Source organism: Peromyscus californicus, unplaced genomic scaffold (genome assembly GCF_007827085.1).
Source record: "Peromyscus californicus insignis strain IS unplaced genomic scaffold, ASM782708v3 Scaffold_16__1_contigs__length_79575227, whole genome shotgun sequence".
NCBI classification, from domain to species: domain Eukaryota; kingdom Metazoa; phylum Chordata; class Mammalia; order Rodentia; family Cricetidae; genus Peromyscus; species Peromyscus californicus.
In genome coordinates, this window is record NW_026294458.1 from 57,677,692 (window position 1) to 57,694,263 (window position 16,572).

Below are 16,572 nucleotides of genomic sequence, written 5' to 3' on the forward strand. Positions count from 1 at the left end.
CCTAGGAGCTCTAACAAGTTTCTAGGTGTGGCAGTTCTTCACTGGGTCTTTCCTGTAGGATTTTACACTTGTGGTCTTCTACCTTGTAACTTTTAAACTTCTACATTTCAACAAAGTTGACAGGTGACCCAGGCAAAGAATGTTTCCTTCCTCAGGAACTGTGGGATCTTTATTGTGTTCTATGAGAGATCCAGAAAATCACCTTAGTGGCACATAGGCATAGTTTCATAGGGATGTATAAGAAACGATGTTCTACTAACACATGGGAGCTTTAAGAAGGACTTCAAATCTTAGGGAGATCACAGCAGAGCTGGCAGCCTGACTTAGGCCAGGGGTATCCTTATGAAGACAATAGCTGAGCCATACCCAGGTTTATGACCTACAAAAACTGTGACTGAATTAATATGTTATTAGAAGCCTCAGAGCCGAGGGTAATTTGTTGTAAGGTAAAATTTGGCCTGGGGTTATCAATAGGGAAAAGTGCTCTGGTTACACAATACAACCCAGTTAGAAAGAACTGGAGTAGCCCAGCCACATCTGGATCCCCAAGTCTTTGCTCTGCTGGGTTCCTGCCCCATAGTTCTGTCTTCTCTCCCTCTCTTTGCTTCATTATTTTTAATCTAGCTGGAATCAGGTGGGCACGTCTAGCTGATCACCTCTGAGAGTTTCAGAGTTCAGAAAAATGCAGACAATTTATCTCTCTCCCACAGACTCGACACTTACATTATCTTATGCTAGTGGCCACAGTAGACTGATCCCTCTCACCCCATCTCACATTAAGTTCAAATTCTTCCCATTGGGGGCCGGTCTAGCCTACTATGAGAAGAACATACTTCCTGTAGTCCCTAAAGTATATCATGCAACTAGCATTGGACAAACCAGGAAGCACATGTAATGTGGGCCCACCTTGATTTTGAGGGAGTCGGTGTCATAGGGACTTGGTGTGAAGTCTGTGTGCACTCTGGCCCGGCCACAGAACGGCCCTGAGTAGGGGCTGTCGTCATCCAGCCGGAAACTGTCCCTGTTACTTGTTCCATCTGAACAGCTTGTTACTCCACCTGGTGAAGGAAAGGTTCACAGTTCTCATGGAAGGTTCTCAGCCTCCTGCACCTTGTCTGGAACTGGAGCAATGGATGCCAGCCTCATCAATCCCCTAATCAAACTCCTTCAGTAGCTCATTCTTCTGAGCTAGCTCTGACTCTTTCCCTACCAGTCTGAATACTCTCCTCAATCCTATTCCAATACCATCTCATTTTGAACTCTATGATCTGATCTAGCTTAAAGGACAGTAAGCAATGCCCACTTGCTACACTGGAGCAAGGTACAGGTTCAAACCTTGACCTAGACAAATAATTTCATACTCAAAAATGATTGAATTTGATAGACACAATTTAATCATTTGTGTTATTATTGATCATAAATGACAAACACATGACATTTCAGGGTTCCCTATAACTTACATAATTGTAATAAACATCCTCTCCAGAATTTTGAATGTGTACAAAGACCGTGAAAAAGAACTTACAAAGGCGATGCTTTTGCTTGTCATGGGGTAGAGAGGAAGATTGCCCAAGTATCTGAACCTCCATGCTATCCATATCTGCCTGTATGCTTGTTTTCTGGTCTCCTTCCTTTCTGGTCTTGAATTTCAGGTGTAAGAAAACAAAACAGAACAAAGCAAACAGAAGGAAGCATTCCCTTCTGCTCCAGTTCGTTTCCTTTCTGTGGTGTCATATTCTGTTACCAATGGAAAGGCCTCCTTGTTTCTCCCACGCCCTCAGTCTCCTCACTTCCTCCTTCAGACTGACCCTTGGCTGCTCCAGGAGGCAACAGCTGCAGTTTCACTACCATGCATTATGAAATGAGCTGAAAGTCCTGCAGGACATTCCACATTGTATGTGAACGGAAATGTAGCATGTAAGGGGGACACTATCTCCCCATGCCTCCCTTCTAGATGGAAGTGAGAGTGCAGGCTTTGCCTCATGGGTTCGAGTAATAAAATTCTTCCCACATTCAGTATCACAACTTGAATATGAAAAGTTCCAGCAGAATGGTTACTTATGAAATCTGAATCGTACACACACACACACACACACACACACACACACACACACACACACACATACTACATCCTTTAACTGTGCCTGCATTAGTTTTTCACCACAAAATAACTGCTCTACAGCTAATATGAATAAAATTGAGGATATTTAAAATACAGGCTTTTTGGAAGCCATCTTCAAATACCAGAAGTAGCTGACTGCAAAGGAAAAGGAAAATAAACTTTGCAGTGACATTTGAAAGTCCTGAAGAGACTGGAGGAAAGCTAACAGTTTACATATAGAAAGACATAAGGCACCAACACCACCAGTACTTTCTAGTATAGCAGAAACACGTGACTGAATCTTGAGTAATGACCTCGTAGACAAATATCAGTGTTGACTCAGCAATCCTTCCAGCTGCCTGCTAATCCTCTTTCCCACCTGACTGGTGACATATCTATCATGTGGTATTAGTCATTGCTTCAGTCTCTACGTACTTACGGTAAATTCAAATGACAGAACTGAGGCAGATGTCCTGCACTTTGCAGAAAAGCAGGAAATTTTTAAAAAGAAAGGAAGGAAAAGGGGGAGGAAGAAGAAGAGGAGGAGTGGGAGGAGTGAGAGGGGGAGGGAAGACGGGACAAAGAGAGAAAGAAAAAAGCAAAGAAGGAAGAGAGGAGAAATAAAACAGAAGTTTACTTCTCTATTTCAAATAATTTTCTATCTTTTGAGTAGAGATAACACTAGGTTTCCTGAGCATCCAATTTTGACATCAGGTTTTATTATCAATACAATTTTTTGAGGCGTTTTCACAAGAGCCCTGCAGGCTATAATGTCAACGTATACTATCCTATGTGTCACAATCAATAACTGCATGTTTATCCCATGTACCCAGTCTCTTCAACTTCTCTATCATCAAATGTCTGCATCTTTGTTTCTAACCTGGTAAACAACCTCAGGCTGACCATTCATTGTTTTTTTAACTAGTTTAACCCAGGCTTCATTTCTTAGATGTCACCCCTTACACATCAGCCTTACTTGAAGAGCTCTGCCCACTGTACAGGCTATCCATGGAGTCACTGGGTTTGAGGGAGATCTTCTCTGTATGTGTTCCAATCACGGGATCACTGTTCCGATATGGGAGGGCTTCCTCTCCATTTTCCTCCTCCTTCAAAACAAAACATATCAGAGGTTAAGTGTACGGATCAGATTTCCATGGAGATGTTCACTGTTCGCACTGACTCTACAAGCAAGACACATTTAAACAATAAAACACTCATGAATACATCAGCATAAAATATGAGAGTCATTAATCTTCAGTTCATTTTCTAGGAAAACAGTTTAGAGGATATTTGGAAAAATTCCCTAGATGAGACATCGTTTAGTGTGGAATTCAACTACAATTATAATGGTCTGTTTTTGAAAATAAAGATGAATATCATATCAAGATTATTTAATCAGAAATGTTAGCTGTGTTGGCATCAGCGCTTTGTCTGTTAAAGTGCCGTTACTTCTTCATGTTCTCGCTCTTATCTGTTCGCCACCATTACTAATCCTTTGAGATCTGATACTACAGGTCTGAGCTCTGCACATTTGTTTCATGTCAGTTATTTGCACGCTACCAGATCACTAGATATGAATAAACCATGCTCACTTTGCAATTCCAAAGCAAGCCTTATTTCAGGAGCTTTACAAATCTCATACTGTGCTTGCCACCTACTCAAGTGAAAAGCAAATCTTGCATTAAATTAGAAAAGACAGACAATTTCAAAACAAATTACATTTCCTTGAAAACATCTCAAATGTTTGCCATTTTTAGAAAGTTTGGACAAAGCCTATGAATTTCTTAATACTCATCACATTGTAATTCAATAGTCTTATTTTTGAGCATTACTGAGCATTGATAAAACTTCATAATAAACATAGACTTAGTTTGATTCTCTACTTTTATCTATTCTTCATTCAGTTATTCAGGGAATGTTTATAAAGCACAGCCTAGGTACCTGCCACCTTTCTAAAATTTGTGGCTACTCTAATAAACAAGATCACAGATAAAAGGTTTTCACTCTAACAAATGATGTTCTAGTCTGAATGGGTAAGGCATACTCTATAAGCTTTATATATCTTTAAGGAAGTTGGACATATGTACATGGAAGTATTAGCATGAAGCATATAAGTGTTGTAAAGGAGATAAGATGTATAATTTGAGAGAACTAGTAAATTGGGCAAGAATGAAAAAGGTTAGTTTATTTAGGCGAAATGAATTCCAAAGACTTCAATTGTAAGGTAACAAATTCCCAGAATCTACTTGAAAATGTACGAAGATAACCTTTTATAATATGTTGGCCTGAATTATGAGAAAACAGCACTTTGTTTTCTTCTGAAGATACTTTTCTAAGCAAAAGGAAAGATAAGAACAAAACTAAAGTCATAATTAGCCTTGGGTGTTCAGGTGGTCATGAGAGAAAGGAGGGAATTGCATAGTAACTCAAAGCAGTGGTTGAGAGTCAATTCATGAAGAACATTGTAGACCACTGTGGTAGCCATGGGAACATGACACCTAGATCTTAATGTGTATTGTGAGAAGCACATGAACCTTGAGTTGGACACTGAATGCTATGATTCCATATTGTTTGTCATCTCCCCAAACTCAACATGTGCATTAAATTTCCACTGTGAGGTATCATAAAAGGGGAAACTTAATCTGACTTTGGTGTTTAGAGGCACAGCCAGTCTGACTTTGCTGTTCAGAGGCATGGCCTTTGGGAGGTGATTGGGATTAGACAGGTCATCATTATAGGGCCTCCCCAACTGAGTATTGGTGGCTTTACTAACAAATGGATAGACACTAAAACATCTACACATATACTGCATTTGTCCCTGTGTGATAACCTCTGTTGCCTTGTAACCCTGCCACCAAAAACGCCTTCATGAGATGTGGCCACCCAATCTTGGATCATAACTGTGACCAAATTAGGCTGTCTGTGAATAATCAGTCTTTTGTGTTATGCCATTAGCAACAGAAATAGGACTAATACACCCTAGTGGTTCCAGTTATTTCCCTTTGTATCTACCTGTGTGTTTGTGCTGAAGCCAGACCCTCACTGCCTCTCAGTAGCTGAATACTTATCAATAACATTTGTGCCTGTTCTGGTGAGGAGAAAAAAAGGAGCTCATCTAGTGGGAAGTTTTGGTTCAAAATCCCCACAGATCTAACCAAAACGTTCTCAGAAGAGGGCTGAAAAGAGAAACTCTGATACTTTTCTTCTCTCTCTCTCTTTTTATAGATGTCAGCCTTGTATTGCCATTGCAAGGCTTGCCCTATGCACTTACACTTCTTAAGAGTTCACAGGTGCTGGGAGGTGGCAGCACACCTTTAATCTCAGCACTCAGAGGCAGAGGAAGGTGGATCTCTGTGCGTTTGAGGCTAGCCTGGTCTACAAAGAGAGTTCCAGGACAGCCGGGCTGTTACACAGAGAAACCCTGTCTCGACAAACAAAACAACAACAAAGAGTTCACAGGCATTTCCCCAACTAATCCTTGGTGTTTCTTTTATTTCCACAGAGGACCAGCTAGAGGACACTGTAATGAAGGGATCCTTTATAAGACATTCTGAAGTTTTAATCTGGGCCCTGATGGGCCCTGTTTCTGCCTTTCAGAGATCTTTTCACACACTTTCTTTTCCAGAAAGGATCTTATAGGAGATTCAATAGACAGAACTTAAAGGTGACTGTGGTAATGCAGGCAGGGGAGGCTAGCGACTTGGTTTAAATCAGGGACAATTTGAATAGAAAAAATAAAGTCTTTTTTTTTCCAAGACAGGGGTTCTCTGTGTAGTTTTGGTGCCTGCCCTGGATCTCGCTCAGTAGACCAGGCTGGCCTTCAACTCACAGAGATCCACCTGGCTCTGCCTCCCAAGTGCTGGGATTAAAGGCATGCATCACCACTGCCCAACTCAAAAAAAAATAAGTTTTAAGTATTCTTTGGACATTAGAAACAAGAGGATAATAATGATTATAGTGTTATGTATAATGATAATTATGTTCAAAGTGGGAGAAAGAATTTGGAGTGATTCTTATTTCTCCTTACTTTTTCTTTGGTGTCTAGAATCATGAAAGTATGGTCTTTTGCCACTGGAAATAATAGATGAGAAATAATTGTTTTCTGATAGAAATATTGAGAATTTCAGTTTTTTAATATGCACAGGTTGTGGTATCTATTGGACATTTCTGTGATACCATCAAATTTGATTTAATATAGCAAGTAAGTGAAGAAGTCATATCTAGAGATACTTTGAAAAACAGTGGCATAACACTGTCTAAGATCACAAAAGAGGAGAGGCTATATTAATGGAGCATCCAGTATTTTAAGAAGCCTTGAGAAGACTTAATATTTAGGGAAACAGAAACAAAAGCAAAGCCAAGAAGAGTTCTGTGAAGGAGAAAAGTTCAAAGTATGCTCAAAGAAACAAAGAGAAAATTTTGCATGTAAACATGTCACCATGTGTGTCTATAGCTAAAAAGCAAAGTGTCATTGTGTTTGGCAATAAAGGGGTTATTACTATTGTGATAGAATTCTGGGGACAGAATTCAAGTAGAGGAGGGCTGAAAGAGAAATTGAGCATAAGACATACGGATTGACAATATAGACCTGAAAGTTTATGCATACACTTTTAGATTTATGATCTGTATGTTTATAACAATATTGATGGTGAGCTGACTTTAAACATTGCTACCAAGGCAATGTAATGGGGAAGGAAGAGTTTTCAACAAGTGAAGCTGAGTCAACTAGATATTTACATAAAAAAGAAGGAAGTTTTACTCCCCCGAAACACCAGATAGAATATCTAACCACAAATGGCTTTTACACTAAAATTTAAGAGCTAAAATTATAAAGCTGTTAGGAAAAAAGGCAGAAGTAATCTTCATTATATTGTGTTAAGCAATATTTCAAGTATGATGCCAAAAGCAAATAACAAGAAAAAAAGAAAAATTGGACTATTATAAAATTATATAAACATTTGGGATACAAATAACAATAAAAATGAAAATATGATGCACAGAATAGTAAAATATATATTTAGAAGTCATATAATGGATAAAAGACTCATTCAGAAATTATATAAATATTTAAAACTTATTAAATGACAATAACCAAATATTAAAAAGCAGACAAAATATTTAAATAGACGTTTCTCTGGAGAGAAATAGAAACAACAAGCACATTAGAAGATCTCAGTATCATCCATTAGAAGAAAAACATAACTGAAAAATTACAGTGTGAATCTACTTCATCTGCGCTAATTGCTGATACTTAAAAAAATACCACAAGCTGACATGATATAGAAACATTGGAGCCACTTACGTATTGATATCGGCTAAGTAAAATTGTGCATAGTTTTGGGCAAGCGTTGCCAGCTTCTCAAAATACTAGATGTAGATTTACCATATATCAAAAAGAAACAAAAAATATTTTCATACAAAGAATCACACACAAGTGTTTACAGCAGCATTAATTATATTATGTCCAAAGTAGAAACAGCCTAAATACCCACCAGTAGATGTGGAAAATGTAGACTATTTATAAATGAAATAGTGTTTGGTAGTAAGAAGGAATGAATTACAGGTGCTTGCTACAACTTAAACATATACTGTTCTTCACACGCCAAATGTGTGGATTTTCTTCTTTAAAATGGGAGTAATAATCCTTTAAGAACCATACAACTGGGCCAAGCAAATAGCTCAATGGGTAAAGGCACTTGTTGAGCAAGCCTGAGGACTTGAGTTTGATCCAAGGAACCCATGTAAAAGTTGGAAGAGAGAATAGACTGAAAAGTTGTCCTCTGATGTCTGCCTGCACCCTGTGGCACTCACGAACACCGCAATACAGGAAAAAAATATGTCTAAGTGCTTCATAAAGCACCAAATAGTCTAGATCTAGGAAAAGAGCCGACTGAATATGTTACAAAAATATAAAAATATCGATGAGAAAATATACTTACTTTTTCCTCAGAAAGGGCTTTGATGTATTTTTTCCCCACTTTCTTCTTCATTGTCCATGAAATAGCCCTCATTTTTTTACCTAGATTTGCTCCATTATTTGAAGTTTTCTTTTGTTCTTCACTTCCATTTGTTACTTCCCCTTCATGGACCTGATGTAGAATGATTTTACAAAAGATGAAATGATCAAGAAGATCATTTGTTTGGGTTGAGTGTTTTTCAGTGCTAGGGATTTCAAATGCTAGGCATGCACACCACGTCTAAGCCCTGTGTCCAACCCTAAGAGCACTCATTGATAATCTCCTTAGAGAGAATCCAAGTTTGGATTTTTTTTGATCATTTTGTGCTCTACACATTCTGGGTATAACACATATTGTTAAACATTTCTAGCTGGCTACCTGCATAAGAAACTTGCTCAAAAGTTCTCATCTTTGCATGTGAAATTCCTTGAGAAATTCAGCTATGGCTTAATAGATTTATTAAACAATCATTTTAGTTATTGTTTTTGAGATGACCAAAATAGAAGTAACCATCAGGCAACATGAGTGATTACAGTTATATGATGGGAGGTATTTTAATGGAGGGATTAGAAAATCCTTTATCACCCTTCTGTGATGGAAGAGCATTACAGTAGCCTCTTGCATCTCAAAGAGATTGGCATGGTCATAGTGATTTTTAAAGAAGTTTTGAAGTTAGCTAAATCAGTTGAAGTCTACAATGTTTTATCTGACCGGGTGTGTATGCATGCTCATTATTCACGTTAGGTAATAATAAATAGTATCTGGCTCAACACTAATAAAGAAATCCTCACATAATTCATAGATTGTGTATATATAACAATTAAGTCTTTTATTTGGTTTGCTGTTACCTTATGCTCATTAATAATCTTCCCGATAAAGCAGTGATTTCTTCTCTGACTCAGAAAAAAAATTGTAAGTATTGGTGTTTGCCTACAAAGCTCAACAGCATAGCATAAATCCATGTGGTAAGATACAATTAATGATGGGAAACTTCTCTGTAGTGATCTTAAATACTTTAGTATGAAAGTTTAACCACATAATTAACATTATTGTTAATCAATATTATGTTTATAAAATATGTGTTACATCATATAGAATCTGTGTAAAATAACATATTTTTAAGAACTCACACTTAGCTACTTATCAGATAACAAAACAGCATCTTCAATATTTGGGGACAGTTAGTTTTAACAGCTCATTTGTGGAGATTCTGACTCACAGATGTACAACAGAAATTGGAAGACATGGCAACAAAATATTGCCATGGTTGTGCATCTGCTCTACTTTACACGGTTCTCACCAAAGTTTGGACATGCTTTTGCCTTGACCATCTCTAAACTGCCACAGATTTCACAAGCTATCCAGGTTTCCAGTTAACATAGAGTAACAGGAAAGAACTTATCTGATTTGTCGTTCTCCATGCTTGTCCACACTTCCTGTTGTTTTACCTGGCTTATTCCTCTTCTCTGCCCTTATTTTATTTGACAATTTGTTTGCTCATTTAGTGGTTATCTGCATTTCCCACATGATATGTGTTCCATGAGAATAAAGGCTTTCTCTGTATGCTTCATTCCAGTCTCAAGAGTACTTCAAGGCATGTTAACTGTTGCTCAATATCCTCTAAATAAATGAAATTCCCGATGTGGAAATTTGAGGCACTTTCCCCCATCCCCTGAAGGACATATTTGGATTAGATATTCTTGGTACCTCACATGTTCAAGCAATGAACTATGAAGGTCATCTGCTTTAGTACTGCCCACCATGCTTGATAGGTGGATGGCCAGTCATTCCCAGAACATAAAAAATGATGGGAAACTTCTGATTAGTGAGCTTGAATATTTTAATATGAGAGTTTAACCACATAGTTAACATCATTATTAATCAATATTATATTTTGCTTCATATCTTACCCCAAATTGCCTATGATAAATACGAACGGACAGCCAATTTAAACCCTCATTGCACATTATTAATTTCTACATTCAAGGTTATAAAGGCAGAGTCTTTGCTTAATTCCAAATATCAGAATAAAATATAATTTGGAGGCACTCAAATTTTAATTAGCCTTTTTCTTTTCTCTTCTCTTTGCTTAAACTTTCTTGTTTTAATTGTAAAATTATTTTACTAACTGAAATAAACATAAAAGTATATTATGTAGTTAAAATTGATATTGTTACTATTATTTAGGCTTAAAATAATGCAATATAAATAATGTTTGTTTTTGCCATCATAATTTATAGAGGCTTCAGAGAAAGTGTCTCCACATATGTTAAATTAGTTTTCTTTTCTGTGAAGTTCTCCATAGCCTGAACTAGATTTCTGGTTAGAATTCACACATCTGTTGCTGTCATTATCATCTTAAGTGATATTGCTGCCAGTCTCCAGGCCTTATGAAGTGGGCATTGTCATCCTTCCTTACAACACTACTCTAGAGTAGCTAACAGAAACCATGTCATTGTGTTAGTAACTGTGGAAAGGAGGAAGAATTGATACTGGGTTTCTGAAAAATGGGAGACTACTTTATCAGCTCTGCTAAACGCTTTAGCAAATTACAAGGCCATTACTACTTATTCCAATGACAGTGAATGAGCTTGAGATACTTTGATAGGCTTGTTAAAAACCACATAGGAGAAAACAGCTCTGTGTATTTACACATGTACATACACACATACATAAATAAGTGCCTATACATATATGTGCATGTGAGTCCATATATAATTATACATAGTCACTCTAAATGTAGAGAGAGTAAAAAGGGATTGCAGTGGTTGGTGTTTACAATCAATTTGGCAAGATCTAGAGTCACTTAGGGAATGAAGCTCTGTGCATGCTTGTGGGGGATGGTCTTGATGATAGAGTTGAGATGAGGCAAGCCACACACTCTAGCCGCTGTCCCTGGCTGGGCTTTATAAATGGAGAAAGGAAACTGAGCATGCTTTCATTGCTCTCGGCTTCTTGACTATGCATCTGATATGACCTGCTGCTTCACGCTCCTACAGCTTTGACTTCCCCATCACGATGGACTGTAATCCTTAACTATGCTCTGAAACAAACCCATTCTCCCTGGAGTTGGCTTTTGGCCAGAAACTAAGGCAGGGATGGATGTGTGTGTGTGTGTGTGTGTGTGTGTGTGTGTGTGTGATGGCTGATGTATATATATTACATAAATCAATAAAATATATTATACATATAGGTATATATTAATGGATATACTAAAAATAATATTATATGAAATTTTATTTTAATTTATTTTATCTAGAATATCCCTTGCTGAAATAAAAATAACACATGATATATAGATGCATCTGTATGTAAGATTTATAGAACCTCTTTATCTAAAAGCAACTATTAGTGAGTTCACTGAGTTAAGGTCAGGGTGAGGATTAGATCTAAATATGTGCTGCATTCTTAGTTTTCTCGATGAGACTCCCTCCCATTATTTAACTGGTTACTGGACCTTTCCTTAGTCACTCATCCTGGGTGGCACCAAGTAAATAAGATTGTATGACAAGGTGACACATGTTAAAGTCAGAGATGAGGTTGGGTTCTGCCTTTATCATTTGTTAACTCTGTAGTAGAAATGCATTGTGCTCAGGAAACTCAACAGTCAAATTGAAACACCAATAGTTCCTAAATAGATAAGTAACTTGGTGGCACTATACTTCCCTCATGACAAGCACTCAATTAGCTATAGCTGTCATTGGTACTGCTAGTATTATTATCTACCAAATTAATGTTATGGTGGGCTTTGCTTAGGCATAGTTTACAAATGTGCATGTAATGCTAAGACATTTAATGCATACACTAGAAGTGACAGAGTTCAGTGGAGTAGCTGCATGCTCATCATATCAGAATGACCATCAAGCCCATTTAACAACAAGTTAGCATGCTATCAACTCATGCATGTGTATTGCTTTAGCATGGAAATGCTCAGGAGACTTGGAATTGTCAATGTAACTTTGAATTATAACAACGATCTTTAAATTGTAACTAACTTTAAATTCATGTTCTGCCTAAATATTGAGCAGGACTTTTAGATAGCTCTTAATGCCCAACATGGTACTAGGCCTTAATTGCTCATTTATTTCAAAATTCTGTGAAAGTCTACATGACTTGAAAAATGTATTTAATTTCCTTACCTAACATTATAAACTTTTATAATATGCTATCATAATGTTCATAAAGACAGAATAAAATACTAACCTCAGTTGAGTCATCAGATTTTGATGTGGAATTATTCCGAAAACGATCAAAATTCCCAAAACTGCTGCTGCGCTGTAAAATTGGAAAAGGAAAAGAAACTTAAGGTTTGTGACTTTCACAACTGAAAGTAATAAATTTATTACAGCCTCTCAGAAATGCATTTTGAATATGTAGGCTATGAAAAGTTCTTCTCTGGGCTCTCAAAAGGCATTGAAGGTATAAATATTATTCATATTTTTATACTAAAACTTATAAAATGTCTTCCTTTGATTTGTGTAATAGTGGTTAAGACCTTGGTTAATTTTTTTAAAATTTATTTATAGTATTACTTAATCTCTTGACACAGCAACTGAAGCCTCTGAAGATTCTAAACTTTAAAGAAGCTGAACAGTAACTCATTTGCTCTAGGAAAGGACAGGCAGTATTTACTGACCAAGCTGGCAACCAATAAACATCCATCAACAATGAAACAAAGCAGGCATCTGAGTTATCTTCCTTCTGCCTTCTGACTTTGAGTAAAAACAAAATTAACACAAATGCACTTCCCACTAGTAAGTTTTGTTAACTTTACCTTCTCTGCTGGTAACCAGAAAGAGAGTACATAGACGTGGGCCTATTAATAAACTTAACACTTATGCATACACAGTGTGAGCTCGAGAGTAACACTGAATTTCTTCACATTTCACATGGAATTGCACTGAGATCCCACTGCCCATCCCCCACTGTGCAGGGGGCAGCTTACCTCACTGATTTCAAGGACAAGCTCAACATGTTATCAGCAGACTAAAATTTATATTCTCATGCAAATTCACTCTAGGTAGGTAATTATAAATAACCTTAAGACGCTTCGAAGTAAATGGCCCTCCTGAATACACTCAAAATTCTTCAAAATCACTGATTCAAAAAATTGACTTTCTCACTATCAATTTGATTTTATGCATTGTTTAGGATGGCAGGTATCTATCTAATTGTATGGTTTGTGTGCATGTGCATGTGTGCGTGCGTGAGTGCGTGCATGAGTGTGTGTGTGTGTGTGTGTGTGTGTGTGTGTGTGTGTGTGTGTACCTATAAATCCAAAGAAGATATCTTTTCATTATACCTCATTTGAAGGAAATCTGCTTTAGAAATGAATAGATTTTACAGAAAAGGTAACCTAGTAATTTGAGAAAAGGTCAATAGCAATAGTGAGTAATTACATAATTTCTACTTGTCTACTCAGAAATCAAAGTTCACTTTAACCAGAGAATCCAAGTGCTTAGACACACCTCTCACCACCAATTGCCTTTAAAACTCCTATTTTCTTTATAAACTGAGTTGAAATAAACAGATCCTGGACAAGTGGTAAGCCTCATAGACATTGTGCTCTAGAATATTGTTCCAAGAATGATCGCAGTAGCAGACAAAATGCCTTTTGCTGACTTACTTGCCTCCTCTATTGAACAAACCCACAGCTCTTCTTGCTTGTGGTGAGAGGGGAGCTGAGATAGCTGAAATTGTGTTCCACAGCGGAAAATACCAAGTCACCTCAAACAGAGCTTACCAAACTAGAGATCTACCCGGAACGTGAATCACTTTGACTTGCCTAGTAGGTGTTTCCACCAGACCATCAATGATCTGAGATTAGAAGGAAGTGAGGGAACTGTTGTCCTGCTTACACATGAATACATCAAGGACATCTATTACCCCATTGTACACTTGAGACATTCTTATGGCCTACTAGAACGTAGGCCTGTGGCAATTTAGTAGCCTCTATCTAGCCTGATGCTGCCTATTACATATTAATGAGAGTTACAAAAATGCCTCCCACTACTAGATAATGGGACCTGCTGCATGGGAGGGCACAGAATAAATTCACTTCAGCATTTCTCTACAGTATATTCTTCCATTAAGTAATCAATAGCCACCACCTTTTAAAATTAATTCTGCCCCCATTATACCAATAAAGAAAAGCAGATATAGGAATAGTGGTTTTAGTTTAAAAAAAAAACTACTACTTTGGGTTTTGTCAGTACTATCAGTACTAATCTCTCAACAACTTTAAGGTAGATGAGTCTGTCTGTCATCTACCTTAAGATTCTCTTAAGAAGCAAATTTCAGTATTTATTTACAAGGGCATTTAACATATTTCATTATCCAGTCTGAAAGTTAGTTACTGTTCAAGAAGATGGTTTCTGAATATATTTATAGGTTATAGCTTATGTCAGAAAGGAGTTAATACCTATAGACATGGAATGGATTTATAATTCCTGCTGTCAAGTTTTATAGTGAAAAGGTGAAATATGTAGAAGCAAAGTCTGCTTCCTACATAGTATTCTTTTCTTTTTAAGAAATTTTTATTCATTTTACATAACAACCACAGAACCCCCTCTCTTCCCTCCTCCCGCTCCCCAGCCTTCCCCCAAGCCACCCCTATTCAATAGTAGTCTTTAATAAATGAGACTATGTTTGAATATTCACAAATTTGTATTATAGTGTGATCATTGTGCAGATACTAGCTGGTGGTAGAAGCTTCGATCAAGATAAATCAATTACACAAAGAACTGTCCCTGTAAAAAGCAGCTTAAATAAAAAATCAAGTCGCACGTTAGATAATATTTGATAATGGTAGCATTAGATCATGTTTGCTTTTTACATTGTTTGTAAGTATATTCAAGGGCTTGGAGTGTAGCACAAAAATAGAACACATGCTTTACATGGTCAGTGTCTTAGGTTCAAACCCAGCTAACTCAACCCCAGCAAAATTAAGTATATAGTCCTTCCTAAATGCTTAGAAAACCACTTGTAAAAGGGAAAAACAGATGTGGAGGGAAATTTGTCAACATCCTATAAATTTTCATATATATTTATATTTTGTCATGGCAATTAAACTTCTAAATTTCTGCATATGAATAAATACATATATACATACACATCACACTCATTATAATACTTTACCCCCAAACCCATAAACCCCAATATTCATCAAGAGGATACTAAATGAGCAGCATGTGTATGTATCAATGGAAAAATAGTGAAATTCATCTGTGCCTAATTCAATAGGACGATCCCTAGGATATAGTGAAAGTGAAAAGAACAAAACAGAGAAAAGTATTCAGAACAGGCTACCATGTATCTACGTGCATGTCTCATGAAGGTGAACACAGGGTTTCTCTCACAGAGACATGTCAAAATGAATGAGTAGGGCTGATGAGAAAGAAAATATATTTCTCTGAATATACTTTGCTTCTTTGATTTGAATACAAAACTGTGTAAAACCTCCTTATAGGAGGGAATGGGGGGTGGGTTGGGAGGGGAGGCTGGAGAGGTGGGAGGAGGGAAGAGGGGGATCTTTGATTGGTATGTAAGATGAATAAAATTTTTTTCTTAATAAAAAAAACTGTGTAAAAGTTTCACAAATTCGTAAATCAAATTCAATCAAAATAAAAAAATTCCTAAACTTTAAAATCCAAATGAAACAAATCTATCTAACTCTAAATTGAGTTGATTGTTTCAGGAGAGAACTTATTACAGGTTATTATAAAACAAAGCGAGATCAATAAACACTCTTCACCACTGGGCCATCACCTCTCCAGCCTCTTGAAGTCTAAATCGACTTTAGCACAACTAATATTCCTATATAAACATGGTTTGGGATTATCTGTTCCAAAGTCTATATATGGCTCCTTGATCACAGGTCTCCTTTTTCACATAGTCTCCTTGGGGGAGTAAATGTCAACTGGAGTGTTTGAACACGGACTTGGATATGCTTCTTGTACACAAAGCAAGTAACAGTTGGGGAATCCATCTCTGGATTGGTCTCTAGTCATCTCTAGTTTTGCATAACAACCTCAGTTCTTACATATTCTTATTTCATATGCAAGTGACAACATTCTCAACAATCACTGGTCCTTCTGGACAACGATATTGGTGTAAGGGTTACAACTTGAATAAAAAACAAAGCAACAAATTCACAAAACCTCCTTGAAAATTCTCCACACTGAGGTCCTCCTCTATGCCATGCCATCCCTCACAGACTTTTAGTCCAGTCTTTTTTTTTTTTTTTTTTCAGATTAGCTGTTCTCTGAACAGGATGGAAAGATGGAACTAAATAGGCTTTTCAAACCACTCACCTGTCTGTATTAGGAACATGAACGAAAACTATGGAGTCTCCTTTAAAACTATGAATCAAGCTTCTGCCCCAAATCAGGAGATTTGACCTTCCATTTCTTTCTTACCCAGATAACAGCTTTTAGGGTGGTCAGATAAAATCTCATCTATGCCATGACTTTCGAATTTGAGTAAGGCACCGGTAGAAGAAGTGTCAATCCATTT

General features: G+C 37.0%; 1 protein-coding gene and 1 long non-coding RNA gene across 3 annotated transcripts in view; one reads left to right on the plus strand and one right to left on the minus strand.

Moving 5' to 3' along the window:
* LOC128112172 (uncharacterized) overlaps positions 1-16,572 on the plus strand; it is a 168,060-nt gene that overhangs the window by 101,612 nt on the left and 49,876 nt on the right. The window lies entirely within an intron of this gene.
* Positions 1-16,572, minus strand: part of Samsn1 (SAM domain, SH3 domain and nuclear localization signals 1) — a 90,056-nt gene that overhangs the window by 18,767 nt on the left and 54,717 nt on the right. For both annotated transcript variants that reach the window (XM_052741012.1, XM_052741013.1), the window contains 4 exons: positions 12,262-12,333; positions 8,041-8,190; positions 3,078-3,207; positions 907-1,058 (listed from right to left, as the gene is read on the minus strand). In XM_052741012.1, coding sequence (XP_052596972.1) covers positions 907-1,058; positions 3,078-3,207; positions 8,041-8,190; positions 12,262-12,333 — 504 coding nt within the window. The remainder of the gene's footprint in view (positions 1-906; positions 1,059-3,077; positions 3,208-8,040; positions 8,191-12,261; positions 12,334-16,572) is intronic.